The sequence below is a fragment of the Megalobrama amblycephala genome, linkage group LG7, assembly GCF_018812025.1.
Source record: "Megalobrama amblycephala isolate DHTTF-2021 linkage group LG7, ASM1881202v1, whole genome shotgun sequence".
NCBI lineage: Eukaryota > Metazoa > Chordata > Actinopteri > Cypriniformes > Xenocyprididae > Megalobrama > Megalobrama amblycephala.
Window position 1 is genome coordinate 15,162,297 of NC_063050.1, and position 16,194 is coordinate 15,178,490.

The 16,194-nt window shown below is 37.6% G+C and overlaps 1 protein-coding gene across 1 annotated transcript in view; it reads left to right on the forward strand.

Moving 5' to 3' along the window:
• usp34 (ubiquitin specific peptidase 34) overlaps nt 1–16,153 on the forward strand; it is a 57,922-nt gene extending 41,769 nt beyond the window's left edge. Inside the window, exons 52-77 of the mRNA XM_048196067.1 lie at nt 118–193; nt 1,026–1,073; nt 1,217–1,282; nt 1,728–1,808; nt 2,254–2,339; nt 2,465–2,633; nt 3,272–3,346; nt 3,431–3,582; nt 3,848–4,001; nt 4,131–4,175; nt 4,259–4,363; nt 4,555–4,702; nt 5,371–5,675; nt 6,078–6,407; nt 6,730–6,887; nt 6,963–7,041; nt 7,121–7,247; nt 8,854–8,961; nt 9,055–9,159; nt 9,624–9,748; nt 9,830–9,953; nt 10,069–10,148; nt 12,588–12,728; nt 13,007–13,153; nt 13,228–13,384; nt 14,530–16,153. Of these exons, the coding sequence (XP_048052024.1) occupies nt 118–193; nt 1,026–1,073; nt 1,217–1,282; nt 1,728–1,808; nt 2,254–2,339; nt 2,465–2,633; nt 3,272–3,346; nt 3,431–3,582; nt 3,848–4,001; nt 4,131–4,175; nt 4,259–4,363; nt 4,555–4,702; nt 5,371–5,675; nt 6,078–6,407; nt 6,730–6,887; nt 6,963–7,041; nt 7,121–7,247; nt 8,854–8,961; nt 9,055–9,159; nt 9,624–9,748; nt 9,830–9,953; nt 10,069–10,148; nt 12,588–12,728; nt 13,007–13,153; nt 13,228–13,384; nt 14,530–15,203 (3,865 nt within the window). The 3' untranslated portion in view covers nt 15,204–16,153. The remainder of the gene's footprint in view (nt 1–117; nt 194–1,025; nt 1,074–1,216; nt 1,283–1,727; nt 1,809–2,253; nt 2,340–2,464; nt 2,634–3,271; nt 3,347–3,430; nt 3,583–3,847; nt 4,002–4,130; nt 4,176–4,258; nt 4,364–4,554; nt 4,703–5,370; nt 5,676–6,077; nt 6,408–6,729; nt 6,888–6,962; nt 7,042–7,120; nt 7,248–8,853; nt 8,962–9,054; nt 9,160–9,623; nt 9,749–9,829; nt 9,954–10,068; nt 10,149–12,587; nt 12,729–13,006; nt 13,154–13,227; nt 13,385–14,529) is intronic.
• Nucleotides 16,154–16,194: the final 41 nt, after the last annotated feature.

A 16,194-nucleotide genomic window follows, 5' to 3' on the forward strand; every position in this document is an offset into this window, starting at 1 on the left:
GTTTGCATTATTAATATATTTAATATTTTTTGTTTTAAATATGTTTTCATTGTAACTATTTTATCTGACCTGTGCTCTCATTCTGTTTAATTCTTGTATTTTGTGATCTCTCTGTAGTTTCATGTGGCAGCTGTGCAGCAGTATTCCCAGCACTTTACCGGATCCTAAATCTGTGTCACTCATGACGGCTAAGGTGAGTCTGTCCACATGATCAGCTTTATCAGGGCAGATTATGAAACATGATCATCTATGCAAGATAGGCTTGCTGCAGTGGTCGGTATTGTTACCAGTGCTCAGCTGCAACACCGATTAAATCTCTTGTCCACCACGACACCGCACCCCACAGTCATTGTGATTTTTTTTTTTTTTTATAGTAATAAAAATCATATAGTTCAGTTAGAAAACAGACACTACAATTAAAAACTGAACGCATCTGCTCAATGAGCCGAACGAGAGTCGCAGAACAGACCAGCAGCAGGAGTCAGATTTCATTCATCACGAGAGTGAGGAGCCGACTGACAAGACGATGGCGGATGATTTTTGGATTTTTGCAATATTTTGGATTTAAACCCAGTGCTAATAGGGAACCTGCAAAGGATTAGTTGTGTTTTATAGTTGTTGTATTTTTCATTAAGAATAATTACCCACCATTCAAGCAATTGCCCCCCCCCCCCCCCCCCCCGAATAATTTGAAAGTGAAAGTAAAATTCGCACAGGCATTCATAGTCTATTGCCATTGAGCGTTTTCAGTTCAATTAATTGTACTGTTATGAATGCCTGTGCGACTGTGCGCATTTTACTTTCACTTTATCTCGAATTAGCGTTTAAAAAGCGAGGTGCAAAAGAGGGGAAACCCCACCCCCGGTATTACCGATGTTGTCACACGTCGATTAACCTGTTGGGATTATTTCCTTACCGTCACATCCCTAATAGAAGACTTTCAGGGAAAACCTCTTGAGTTCTTCTCCACAGAGAACTAGTGATGTTCATATTTTTGGATTAACTTTCCTCCCTTCTTCTCACAGCTCAGCACATCGTTTGTTCTGGAGACGTTCATCCACTCCAAAGAAAAGGTGAGATGGCGTTGTTCTGTTTTCCCCTCATCTTTAGTGTAATTTACTTCAGTTGTAGCTTACAGAACAGACCTGATGCTGTTTTCTGTGTTTGAAAGTTGTTTTGTGTTGTTGTAAGTTCATCTTGTGCTCATTTCTTTCAGCCCACAATGCTGCAGTGGATTGAGCTCTTGACCAAACAGTTCAACAACAATCAAGCTGCCTGCGAGGTAACACACATACACACAAATGCATGCACACACACACACACACACTCACACATTGAGGTCATGGCATAGACTTCCATTGATTTTTATAACAGGTTAATGATATTTTCTATGGCCTAACCCAAGCCCTACACTAGATTTAAATCAAAACATGTTTTGGCTGATTCATAAGCCTTTTTAACTAGTCTATGGTGAGAACCAGTAAAATGTCCTCACTAGTCAGTTGTCATAATATTTCATTATATAAGTGAGGTAATTTGGCCCTCACAAGTATAGCCAAACCTGTACACACAGAACATCCCACTTCTTGTTTCCCAGCATCTTCTGCTCTGGAAAATCACTTTTGAGCATAATAAATGGAGAGGGTTGGTGAGTGTTATTGGGTCATGCTTTGTGCGTTTGTGGGTAATGTAATGTGTCATATCTGTTTGTGTGTGTGTGTGTGCAGTGGTTTTTGGATCAGATGGCAGATGATAACTGGTGGCCCATGCAGATTCTCATCAAGTGCCCCAATCAGATTGTACGACAGGTGAGTGTTACCAAAGTCCTATTCAAGGAAAGTCTGTTCACTCTGCGGCCAAATTTGCCACACCTCTGGGCAGCTATTTCGTGCATCCAAGTCCTGAATGGGGAAGTCCTGAAATCTCAAAAACTGCTTACCATACTCACATTTAAATAACATATTTAGCAACAAAATCTGACATGAGCTGTCCCATAAATATTGTTTTTGTTAATAATGTGACTGCACCATCTTTGGCATTACACGTGTTGACCGAGCTATTTAAATTTAATTATTATTATCTATTATTATTATTATTATTATTATTATTATTATTATTATTATTATTAACATTAACAGAAAAACCCACACCCTACCCCTAAAAGAAAACATTTAGCATGTTTACAATAAAAAACACTTTATGTTATTATGCATGTTTTGCTTGATTAAAATAAGCACTGCTGTGACGTTTCAGATGTTCCAGAGGTTGTGTATCCACGTGATCCAGCGCCTCAGACCAGCCCACGCTCACCTGTACCTGCAGCCGGGCATGGAGGATGGGTGCGTCTCTTTCTCTCTCTCTTCCTCTGGAGCCCGCTAACTATCCTGTCCTCATGTTTTCAAACCCATATGCTGTTATATTGTCTGTGTAAAATGTCTCAATAGTTCTTTTGGTCTGTCTGCAGCTCTGATGACATGGACGGGCCGGTGGAGGACATCGGCAGCCGCTCCTGTGTGACACGCTTCGTCAAAACACTGCTGTCAATCATGGAACATGGAGTGAAGCCACACAGCAAACACCTGACCGAATACTTCGCCTTCCTCTATGAGTTTGCCAAAATGGGAGAAGAGGAGGTAGACATCCCTTATTCCCTTTATTTATTTGTTTGTTTTATTTTCTGTATTATATGCTTATTTTACTTGTTTATAATTTTAATTATTTACTTATTTTTATTTAATGAATTTATTTATTTTTACTTATTTAATTAAATTTTTTATTATTTCAATTTTTTTAGTTTTATTATTTATTTTACTTATTTTATTTATTTGTTTTATTTTACTTATTTAATTGTACTTATTTATTTTTTACTTATTTTATAATATTTTTATTCATTTTAGTTAGTTACTTTTATTTATTTTTACTTATTTAATTTTATTATTTATTTATTTTACTGTTTACTTATTTCATTTATTTTATGTATTTCTTTATTTTGCTTATTTTATTATTTCATTTATTTTAATTTTACTTATTTAATTTTATTTTTTTATAATATTTTATTTATTTATTTTAGTTGATATAATTTGTATTCATTGTTTTACTTAATTTTATTAATTATTTATTGTACTTATTTATTTATTTATTTATTTATTTATTTATTTATTTATTTGAGTTATTTAAATTTGTTTTTATTTATTTATTTTTAAAAATTTTAAAGAATATTCTTTATTTTCTTCTTTTCATAATGTCTTTTTGCTGCTTTTTGTCCTCACAGAGTCAGTTCCTCTTGTCTTTGCAAGCCATTTCTATCATGGTGCATTTCTACATGGGCACAAAAGGACCTGAAAATGTAAGTGCTGTTTCATCAGGGTAGTTCATGTCTGATTTAAAGTTGCCCTGATCTCAAATAATAATGTCAATCTCTCTGTCTCAGCCTCAGGTGGAGGTGTTATCTGAGGAAGAGGAGGGGGAGGAGGATGAAGAGGAGGACATCCTCTCGCTGGCAGAGGAGAAGTACCGCCCGGCCGCTCTGGAGAAGATGATCGCTCTCATAGCTCTGCTGGTGGAGCAGTCTAGATCTGAGAGGTGCACACTGAAATATTTCACAAAAACATCTCATATTTCAGCCATAATGGGTCATATTTCACCCCAAAATCATTTACAGAAAGTTAAGCTTATATTGGAGCTGTTAAAAGTGTAATTTCTGCACCATTAGCGTCAGCAAACAGAGTTGCAAAACATTGCATCAGTCATTTCTTACTGTAATACAGTAGAAAAAAATGTCTTTATAATTGAGCCTTTGGCTTGGTAATATCTACTCGTCTGATCATTTGTCTCTGTCTGTCTGCAGGCACTTGACTCTGTCCCAGAGTGACATGGCCGCACTGACTGGAGGAAAAGGTTTTCCCTTCCTGTTCCAGCACATCAGAGACAGCATCAACATCAGACAGACCTGCAACCTCATATTCAGCCTCTGCAGATACAACAACCGCCTGGCAGAACATGTAAGATGCCCGAATGAGGGCACACCATAGACTGTTTCTATATGGAGCCAGTTATAACAGCTAGAGGTTTGTAACACAAACCCTACTTATAATCGATGTTCTCATGGTTTGTGTTCTTCTGTGGTATAGATCGTGTCAATGCTGTTCACCTCCATCGCTAAGCTGACTCCAGAGGTAAAAACAAATCTCACAACCATTGTTTCATTACTGACACATTAGTTACACACACTAACTAACCTTGTGTGCATGTCTGACAGGCAGCGAATCCGTTCTTCAAGCTGCTGACGATGCTGATGGAGTTTGCTGCTGGTCCTCCTGGAATGCCCTCGTTTGCGTCCTACATCCTGCAGAGGATCTGGGAGGTAAATCAGCCCACAGACAGTCCCATCATTCATATACCTTCTTACTTCTCCACTGAAACAGTGCTATATATATTGATATATATATGAGTCATGAGATTTGTGTCAATGATGATTTGTGGTTGTTTGGAGAACTTCAAATGTTACATCTGCCTTACTGATCTGAGCGTCTAATCCCTGTTTGTCTGTGTCAGGTGATCGAGTATAACCCGTCTCAGTGTTTAGACTGGTTGGCTGTCCAGACTCCTCGTAATAAGCTTGCTCACAGCTGGGTCCTGCAGAACATGGAGAACTGGGTGGAGAGGTTTCTGCTGGCGCACAACTACCCACGTGTCCGAACGTGTAAGAACAGTCTACACAACAGTACACACACACACACACACACACATATATATATATATATATATATATATACTATGTTTATGAAAGAGTCTCTTCTGCTCACCAAAGCTGCATTTATTTGATCAAAAACACAGTAAAAACAGTAATACTGTGAAATATTATTACAATTTAAAAGAGAACTGAATTTTCAGCATAATTTCTCTTAAGTCAAATATTAATCAGCAGACTGGTTTTTAACATTGATAATAAACAGAAATGTTTCTTGAGCATCAAATCAGCATATAAGAATGATTTCTGAAGGATCATGTGACACTGAAAACTGGAGTAATGATGCTGAAAATGCAGCTTTGATCACAGGAATAAATAACATTTTAAAATATATTCACATAGAAAACATTTGCAACAATTTTTCATAATTTTACTGTTTTTACTGTATTTTTGATCAAATAAATGCAGCCTTGGTGAGCAGAAGAGACTCTTTCAAAAACATAAAATCTTACTTGTATAAATAAATGCTTAAGATCTACTTGCACACTTAACTCACACTTTAAAATGTCTGAATATGCATTAGATGACATTTTAAAGCATAATCAGCTAGACTTATCTTTCCTGGTAAAACATCAGATTTTGCATTATTTTGTGATATATTCAATACATTTCTCTTTCAGCTGCGGCGTATCTGCTGGTGTCTCTCATCCCGAGCAACTCCTTCCGTCAGATGTTCCGCTCCACGCGCTCTCTTCACATCCCCACACGGGACCTCCCGCTGAGTCCCGACACCACCGTGGTTCTGCACCAGGTCTACAACCTGCTGCTGGGCCTGCTGGGCCGGGCCAAACTCTACGTGGACGTGCCCGTGCACGGGACCACCAAACTGGTGCAGTATTTCAGCTTCATGACCTACTGCCTCATCTCCAAAACCGAGAAGCTCATGTTCTCCAGCTACTTCATGGACCTCTGGAACCTCTTCCAGGTACTTCACATGCAGATGAAGGCATTTTTTAGGTGCTCATATGATGAAACGGAAGTTGCGATAGTCTTTTCTTCTCTATTGTGATGTATATCCGAGTGAAATGGCTTCTCGAACAAGAACAAATGTAGGGCGGGGCTTGATTTTGTCCATGGTGAATTCGTTGGATGGTTTTGGTTTGTTATTGGTGGATCTCATGTGAGTGACAGGTTGCCCCGCCATCATGCCAGTAAACATTTCATCAGAGAACAGAGGAGATGATGCTGGCACATTAATATAATGATGTGGATATTTACTTAATTCAATCGCAGCCTAAACGATGTGACAGTCATGCATATCGTGATATTAATTTTATTTTGATATATTGTACAGACTTGCTCTTATGTGTCTCTTTCCGTCTCACAGCCCAAGTTATCAGAGCCAGCCATTGCCACTAATCACAACAAGCAGGCTCTCCTTTCCTTCTGGTATAACGTCTGTGTGGACTGCAGCGAGAATGTGCGGCTCATCGTCCAAAACCCTGTTGTCACTAAAAACATTGCATTTAATTACATCCTGGCCGATCATGACGATCAGGAGGTGGTGCTGTTCAACCGCGGGATGCTGCCAGCATACTACGCCATCCTGCGCATGTGCTGTGAGCAGTCGCCCGCTTTCACCCGCCAGCTGGCATCGCACCAGAACATACAATGGGCCTTCAAAAATCTCACACCCCACGCCAGCCAGTACCCGGGGGTGAGTACAGCAGTGTCCGACCCCGTTACCAAAGTTCACATAAGAAATACGATCAAACATGTTTTTCTTTAGTTGATGGGAAAGTTTATCAGTAACTACTATTGTTCAAAAGTTTGGAGTTTTTTAATGTTTTTGAAAGAAGTCTCTTCTGCTCACCAAAGCTGCATTTATTTGATCAAAAATATAGTAAAACAGCCTATTTTCATGAAGAGTGTCTCCCTGTTTCTCACTGTGTTTCTGTCCGAAGGAATATAATGTCTGAAGTTTCATTCGGGTTCATTCAGTTCTGTCAAATAACAGCATGTTTGTTCTTTCTCTGCAGGCGGTGGAGGAGTTGTTTAACCTGATGCAGTTGTTTGTAGCTCAGAGGCCTGATATGAGAGAGGAAGAGCTGGAGGACGTGAAGCAGTTCAAGAAGACCACCATCAGCTGTTACCTGCGCTGTCTGGACGGACGCTCCTGCTGGACCACTCTCATCAGGTACACATGCTCTCTCTTTAAATATTTCACAAAACGGCCCGTTTCTGTTCATACTAAGACTCTGTACACTCTCAGTGCCTTCCGTATCCTGCTGGAGAACGATGAGGACAGACTGCTGGTGGTGTTCAACAGAGGACTCATCCTGATGACTGAGGTATTCACGCTCTCTTCATTCACTCGTCTTCGCATTTTAATGGACTTTCATCTTCATCTAAATATTTCTGTGTCTGCAGTCCTTCAACACCCTGCACATGATGTACCATGAGGCCACCGCATGTCATGTGACCGGTGATCTAGTGGAGCTGCTCTCCATCTTCCTGTCTGTTTTAAAGGCAACGCGACCCTACTTACAACGTAAAGGTAGTACATTACCCATAATACACCTAACTGTACAGCACAAAAGTACTCATTACCCATAATACTTTAACATGTAGTACAAAAGTACTCATTATTACCCATAATACAACTTAATGTGTAGTACAAAAATACTCATTACCCATAATACACCTTAACGTGTGCTACAAAAGTACTCATTACCCATAATACACCTTAACGTGTAGTACAAAAGTACATATTACCCATAATACACCTTAACGTGTGCTACAAAAGTACTCATTACCCATAATACACCTTAACCTGTAGTACAAAAGTACACATTACCCATAACACACCTTAACATGTAGTACAAAAGTACTCATTACCCATAATACACCTTAACATGTAGTACAAAAGTACACATTACCCATAATACACCTTAATGTGTAGTACAAAGTACTCATTACCCATAATACACCTTAACGTGTAGTACAAAGTACACATTACCCATAATACACCTTAACGTGTAGTACAAAGTACACATTACCCATAATACACCTAACTGTACAGCACAAAAGTACACATTACCCATAATACACCTTAACGTGTAGTACAAAAGTACTCATTACCCATAATACTCCTTAACGTGTAGTGCAAAAGTACACATTACCCATAATACACCTTAACGTGTAGTACAAAAGTACTCATTACCCATAATACTCCTTAACGCGTAGTACAAAAGTACTCATTACCCATAATACACCTTAATGTGTAGTGCAAAAGTACACATTACCCATAATACACCTTAACGTGTAGTACAAAAGTACACATTACCCATAATACACCTTAACGCGTAGTACAAAAGTACTCATTACCCATAATACACCTTAACGCGTAGTACAAAAGTACACATTACCCATAATACACCTTAACGTGTAGTACAAAAGTACACATTACCCATAATACACCTTAACATGTAGTACAAAGTACACATTACCCATAATACACCTTAACATGTAGTACAAAAGTACTCATTACCCATAATACACCTAACTGTACAGTACAAAAGTACACATTACCCATAATACACCTTAACGTGTAGTACAAAAGTACACATTACCCATAATACACCTTAACGTGTAGTACAAAAGTACTCATTACCCATAATACACCTTAACGTGTAGTACAAAAGTACACATTACCCATAATACACCGTAACGTGTAGTACAAAAGTACTCATCACCCATAATACACCGTAACGTGTAGTACAAAAGTACTCATTACCCATAATACACCTTAACGTGTAGTACAAAAGTACTCATTACCCATAATACACCTTAACGTGTAGTACAAAAGTACACATTACCCATAATACACCTTAATGTGTAGCACAAAAGTACTCATTACCCATAATACACCTTAACGTGTAGCACAAAAGTACACATTACCCATAATACACCTTAACGTGTAGCACAAAAGTACACATTACCCATAATACACCTTAACGTGTAGCACAAAAGTACTCATTACCCATAATACACCTGAAGCATCAATACTTAAGTACCCTATTACCCATATGCAGTTCAAAGGATTTGATTGCCCATAATGCACTTGTACATGTCAATAACTGATCGTTTGTGTCTGTGTGTAGATGTGAAGCAGGCTTTGATCCAGTGGCAGGAGAGGATTGATTTTGCTCACAAGCTGCTGACGCTGCTGAACTCTTACAGCCCACCAGAGCTGCGTAACGCCTGTCTGGGTGAGTCGCCACATCCCTAAAATAAAAGCACCGCTTTAGAAATGAACCCAGGTTGCAGATGAGTGTGATCTAACCATGTGTGTTCATCCTCAGATGTGCTGAAGGAGCTGGTGCTCTTGAGTCCTCATGACTTCCTGCACACTCTTGTGCCCTTCCTGCAGCACAACCACTGCACCTACCACCACAGCAACATCCCCAGTGAGTCCCGCCACAGGCTTCATTCATACAGCATGACAGATTTTCCTCATACACAGTGATACAAACAGTAACACTAGCGTTGGTTTTACCGTGTCAATTCGATCCTGAGTCCTCATTACTTTAAAGTACATGCAAAGTAGTTTTGCTTTGGCAGCACAGAAAACCAAACTCTCCCAGGCCTCGGCTACATCTACAGTGTCCTGCATTTTGATCTTTGAAACTTTACAGACCTTTTACATTCACAAACGGCTCTATTACACACTGCATGACAGGTAGTATCTGAAAAAGCATAACAAGGGCACATTAAGAGCACTTTTTATCTTCTATTAATCTTCTATTTCTTATATAGATTTTTGTTTATCGTGAAGATGGCCTTGTTGCTGACATGGTGTTAAAAAATACTAATTAATAAAGAAATAATATCGTCAGCACGTGGTGTAACACTGTTTGTGTGTGTTTTATAGTGTCGTTTGGGCCGTATCTGCCCTGTAGAGAGAATATCAAGCTGATGGGCGGAAAGAACAACATTCGTCCTCCCAGACCGGAGCTCAACATGTGCCTGCTGCCCTCAATGGTGGAGACCAGTAAGGTGTGTATGAGACCAATGAGTGAATCACGTTACACGCTGAGCTTTAGTTGTTCATAGAGTGTGTTTTTGTGTTTCCTATAGGGTAAAGATGAGGTGTATGACAGGATGTTGTTGGACTACTTCCTGTCGTATCATCAGTTCATTCACCTGCTCTGTCGAGTCGCCATCAACTGTGAGAAGTTCACAGAGACTCTGGTGAAACTGAGTAAGAACGCTTCTCTCTCTCTCTCTCTCTCTCTCTCTCTCTCTCTCTCTCTCTCTGAGTGTGTCTGTGTGTATGTGTGTGTGTTTGTGCTGATGGTGTTTATTCATGTGTGCAGGTGTGTTGATCGCATATGAAGGACTTCCTCTACATCTGGCTCTCTTTCCCAAACTCTGGACAGAACTTGCTCAATCTCAGGTAAAATCTTTTTAGTCATCTCTCACACACACACACACACACACATACACACACTTGTATGGTTTACGGAGACTCTCCATAGACATAATGGTTTTTATACTGTACAAACTGTACATTCTATCCCCCTACACTACCCCTACCCCTAAACCGACCCATCACAGGAAACTGTCTGCTTTTTTTGAATTTCAAAAATAAATGTAGTTTTTTTTTTTTTTTTTTAAGCCATTAGGTTTACGTTGTAATACCCATGTTATTGTACGTATTTGTGTCTTAATAAACTATCTATACAAGAGCACACACACACACACACAGTGCTAAAGCAATAAGACACTAGAGGTGTGTTACAGTGATTTTATCACAGGTAGGAGGTGTTGTTAAGCATGATGGGATGTGGAGTGCCTGAAACTGGTAAAATCACTGTCATGCTTTGCTTTGAATTATTTATTTACATAGTTTACATTTTATTATATTTATCTTATACTTTATTTAATAATAATTATTTAATAAAAATACAAATTAATAATATTTATTAATTCATTGTTAGGAGTGCAAAAAGATTGCAATTATTATACATCTTACAAAATAATACATTTTATTTATTTATTGTTAGGCGTGCAAAAACGGAGTATGCATTTATTATATATCTTACAAATTAATAATAATATTTATATACATTTTTTATTGTTAGGAGTGCAAAAATGAGTATGCATTTATTATACATCTTACAAATTAATAATAAATTTTATTTATTTATTTATTTATTTATTTATTTATTTATTCTGTATGCTTTACAATATATCTTACAAATTAATAATAACATTTATTTTATTTGTTTATTGTTAGGAGTGCAAAAAGAGTATGCATTTATTATACATTTTATAAATTAAATAATAAATATTTTTTTTTATTTATTGATTGATTGATTAATTGATTGTTCAGAGTGCAAAAAGGGATTATGCATTTATTATACATCTTACAAATTACCAAAAGCACATTTTTAAACATTAATTACAGAATACAAAATGTTTGATTATTAATAATCATACTTTGTATTACTGTTGTTTTTTTTGTTTTTTTTTTTCAAAAAGGGAGCATGTTTTAAACACTAGTATGTGTGTGTGTGTGTGTGTGTATATATATATATATATATATATATATATATATACACACAGTACAGTCCAAAAGTTTGGAACCACTAAGATTTTTAATGTTTTTAAAAGAAGTTTCGTCTGCTCACCAAGGCTACATTTATTTAATTAAAAATACAGTAAAAAACAGTAATATTGTGAAATATTATTACAATTTAAAATAACTGTGTACTATTTAAATATATTTGACAAAGTAATTTATTCCTGTGATGCAAAGCTGAATTTTCAGCATCGTTACTCCAGTCTTCAGTGTCACATGATCCTTCAGAAATCATTCTAATATGCTGATCTGCTGCTCAAGAAACATTTATGATTATTTTCAATGTTGAAAACAGTTGTGTACTTTTTTTTCAGGATTCCTTGATGAATAGAAAGTTCAAAAGAACAGCATTTATCTGAAATACAAAGCTTCTGTAGCATTATACACTACCGTTCAAAAGTTTGGGGTCAGTAAGAATTTTTATTTTTATTTTTTTTTAAAGAAATTAAAGAAATGAATACTTTTATTCAGCAAGGATGCATTAAATCAATCAAAAGTGGCAGTAAAGACATTTATAATGTTACAAAAGATTAGATTTCAGATAAACACTGTTCTTTTGAACTTTCTATTCATCAAATAATCCTGAAAAAAAAATATTGTACACAAATATTTTGTACAATTGTACACATTAAATGTTTCTTGAGCAGCAGATCAGCATATTAGAATGATTTCTGAAGGATCATGTGACTGAAGACTGGAGTAACGATTCTGAAAATTCAGCTTTGCATCACAGGAATAAATTACTTTGTCAAATATATTCAAATAGAAAACAGTTATTTTAAATTGTAATAATATTTCACAATATTACTGTTTTTTACTGTATTTTTAATTAAATAAATGTAGCCTTGGTGAGCAGACGAAACTTCTTTTAAAAACATTAAAAATCTGAGTGGTTCCAAACTTTTGGACTGTACTGTATATAATTTTTGTATGTCATAATACATTTTTATAGGGTTATTTTTTACATTTATAGGGTTCTTTTCAAGGTACTCAAGCACTTTAAATGAGACACACAACATTAATCACACATTAAAAGCATTCCTAACAAGGTACAAGTTTTAAATGTTAAAAATGATCATTTTTATACATATGCAACTATATATCATCTCAGATTGATGCGCGACACTAGAGGCGGGTTTTCAAGCAGCAGATGTTTCAGACACATAACTATGAAAACAAAGCAGCCTCATCCAGTCAGAAGTTAGTCAGATGTGTGTGTTTCATGAAGTCTCTGCTGTCTCTCTCTGTCAGTGTGCGATGGCTCAGTCCTGTGTGAAGCTGCTGTGTGAGGATCCGGCGTTTGGAGAATACATGAAATGCATCCTGATGGATGAGAGAAACTTCCTCAACAACAACATCGCCTACTCCTTCCTCACCTGCTTCTTACATAAAGTAAATACACACACATCAACACCTTATGCAGTTTGAATGTAAGGGATTGTCTTTATCCAGTTCAACAGCTAATGTGTTTGACACCTAATCCTGATGTGTTTATGACTTAGCATTGCAAAGCTTCATAACCCTAGGTTAATAACAGTCTGTTATAATTACAAGGGTGACATGTTTAACCCAAAGTTAAGTTTATTCTGTAAAGCCTAAAAGTTGTTCCTTTGCTCTCTGACACTGAGCCTGTCCTGCTGAAGTTTGAAACTTGATTTATGTGTGTTTAGGTGCAGGTGCAGGTGTTATCAGGCCAGAGCTGCTCGAATCTCGTCAACGTGTTGGTGACCAACCTACTGAACGAGTACCACAGCCTGCAGCCTGAGCTGACCAATCAGAGAGCAGAGATGAGCAAGACCAGCAGCCTCCTGAACGCGGTGAGTACAGCTCCCTCCTCACTTCACGGCCAGCGCTCCATCGCTCTTTACTCATCCCTCTGTCTGTGTTGAAGGATCTGCGTGCGCTGCTGCTGGTGCTGTCGGTTTACGCCCCTCAGCAGCTGGATCCGGCTCTAGGTCCGGCTCTACAGGAGCTGCTGTCCAAATGCAGACTGTGTCTGCAGCACCGCGCCACATTAGAGATGGAGGCCAAGGAACGCAAAGTCAAAGGTGTCAACATCACAAACACACTTAAATCACCCTCATGTGTGGCTTCGAATTATTTCATTTAAAATATCATATTTAGTTATTTTAAAGGGATAGTTCACCCAAAAATGAAATTATCCCATGATTTACTCACCCTCAAGCCATCCTAGGTGGATATGACTATCTTCTTTCAGATGAACACAGAGTTATATTAAAAAATATCTTCCAAGCTTTATAATGGGAGTGTATGGTGCTACTGATTTTGAAGCCCAAAAAGGTGTATCCATTCATCGTAAAAGATATCCACACGGCTCCAGTGGGTTGATAAAGGCCTTCTGAAGTGAAACGATGGGTTGTAAAGCTTGGAAGAGCTAGGATATTTTTTTAATATATCTCCGATTGTGTTCATCTGAAAGAAGGATGGCTTGAGGGTGAGTAAATCTTTGGATAATTTACATTTTTTGGTGAACTATCCCTTTAAGTTTTTTAAATAATTTTAATAAAAATGGCACAAAAATGCATTTGACAAAATTACATAGAAGGTTATGCATTTCTTGTACATCATGGCTTCGAATAATTATATTTTAAATACAATAATCATAATAATAACAATAACCAACGTTTTTACACAGAAAGTTCTTTAATGGATGTTTTCAAAAATGTTTCACCAGGAACAATCTTAAGTTTTTTATCAAATATTGAAATGAAAAATCTTATATAATGTTTGTTATATTTATGTGATTTTCAACTGATTATCAACTGTTTGATAATCAACTGTTCAACTGTTTATTGATTATTGATTATCAACTGTTGTTTTTTACTATTTCTGTGCTAATTATGTTTATTTATTTTTAATGTTACTCTTGCCATGAAAATAGCCATAGATGCTGATATGGCAATAAAGATAAACAAACAACAATAAGAATTATTATTATTATTAATTATATAATAAAAATGGTAGCAACAGGTAGAGGTAAAATGACACACAACTGTATTTTTTGTACATAATATTAATAATAATAGTACTTTTATTTATAAAGAGCTTGTCAAGGTGCTCAAAGACTCTTTAAATGAGACATAACATTAATCACACAAAACCATTCCTAAAAATTGCATCATTTTTAAATGGGTATTGTGCATTGATGACATCACTTTATTTTATCTCTCAGTGGACGAGGAGGGCGTGACTCCAGTGAAGCGGCGGAGGGTGAGCAGCAGTGCTGACGATCGTCCGGGAGACAGCGGCGGAAGCAGCATTTGCCCTCCTTCGACCTCCTCCTCATTGGCTCCCTGCTCTGAGCAGAAGGCGGAGCCCGGGGAGGCGTTAACGCCCACCAGCACTTCGGACACTGAAACACGAGACTCCTCCCTCATCGACCCGGGAACGGAAAACGACCCTCCCTCTCCCGACAGCGCGTCCCTTGAGGAAAAGAAAATGGACGCTTCGTCGTCATCGTCGTCATCATCATCATCTTCATCGTCATCCTCCTCCCTTCCCGAGGCATTCGGCAGAGCAGATGAACCTCCACCGCAGATAGCAGGAAGAGAGGAGGAGGAAGAGGATGATGGGCGGAAGGAACCGCAAGAGCAGGAGGCGGAGCCAGAAAGAGAGGAAGTGCCCTCTACTTCCTCCGCCTCTGCCGACTCGGTGCTTTTATTATCCAGCCTGCCAGACGCCGCCGAGGGGCGGAGCTGCTCGCTTCAGGAGGCGGAGTCAGGCGGGTGTGGCCACGCCCTTGCACAGGATGCTCTGGAAACGCTGTCACGCACAGTCGAAGCCACTATCGCTGTGGTTGCCAAACTTTCAAACGGAAAAGGAGGGACACGCCCCTCAGCTTTGTGACGTTGCTTTCACGTCCCTCCTTTTTCAGATTTCACCATTTTCGTTCACCATGCTGTTCAGTTTTGTCTTTTTAAGAGTAATTGAAGTCCGATTTGTCAACGTTTTTTTCTTTTCCCGCCCTTTGGCCTTGCTCCTCATCAACTGAGCTCCGCATTAATCGAACAGAACGAAAAACGAACGATATCAGCTGGAGCATATTTTTGTCAAAGGGCAGTTTTTTTTTTTCTTTTTTAAGCCGTAATTTTGTTGGTTTATTTGTTTTGAAGTGGTTTGTTTTCGAGCCTGCAGTGAAACAGGGAAAAGGTTTACAGCGTTTTAGTCCCATCAGTGCATAATTTAATTTGCGTTTTTATTCACGTGTATTATTATAATTACGATTGTCTTCTGTGCCAGTTTTGTACTTACAGACGTGAGGCTGAAATGGCCTTGCTGTGTTTTTTTTCTCTGTGGTGGATATCAAAAACTATGTTTACTTTGTATATTGAAAAGAAAGAACGAACCACAAGAACCTTGATTCTGTAAAGAATCTTCTAGATGTTGCCTGGCTTTGTAAATGAGATGGTTTATATATATATATATATATATATATATATATATATATATATATATATATATTTTCTGTAAAATATATGTATACAGTATATATCCATTCAAGCGCAGTATACTGTATATATAAATCTACTGTATATATATATATACCTATGTTGTGTATATAGAAACTTACGGTGCTCTTTTCAGGCTCAGATCATTTGTGGCCGGAATATTGCACATTTGATGGAACAGTTGGAGCTCTATTTTATTTACCGAAATACATTCCATAATCTATTGGATGTCATTCTTGCGTTCTCTGTATTTGATTTCTTTCAGTCTTTCTGTTTTCATTTTATTTTAATATAGGATATAACTTAATAAAATTTTAATATGATTTAATTATGAACCGAGTCCAAAAAGCAGGTTGTGGGATGATTTTTTTTCTTTCTGTTGTGAGTGT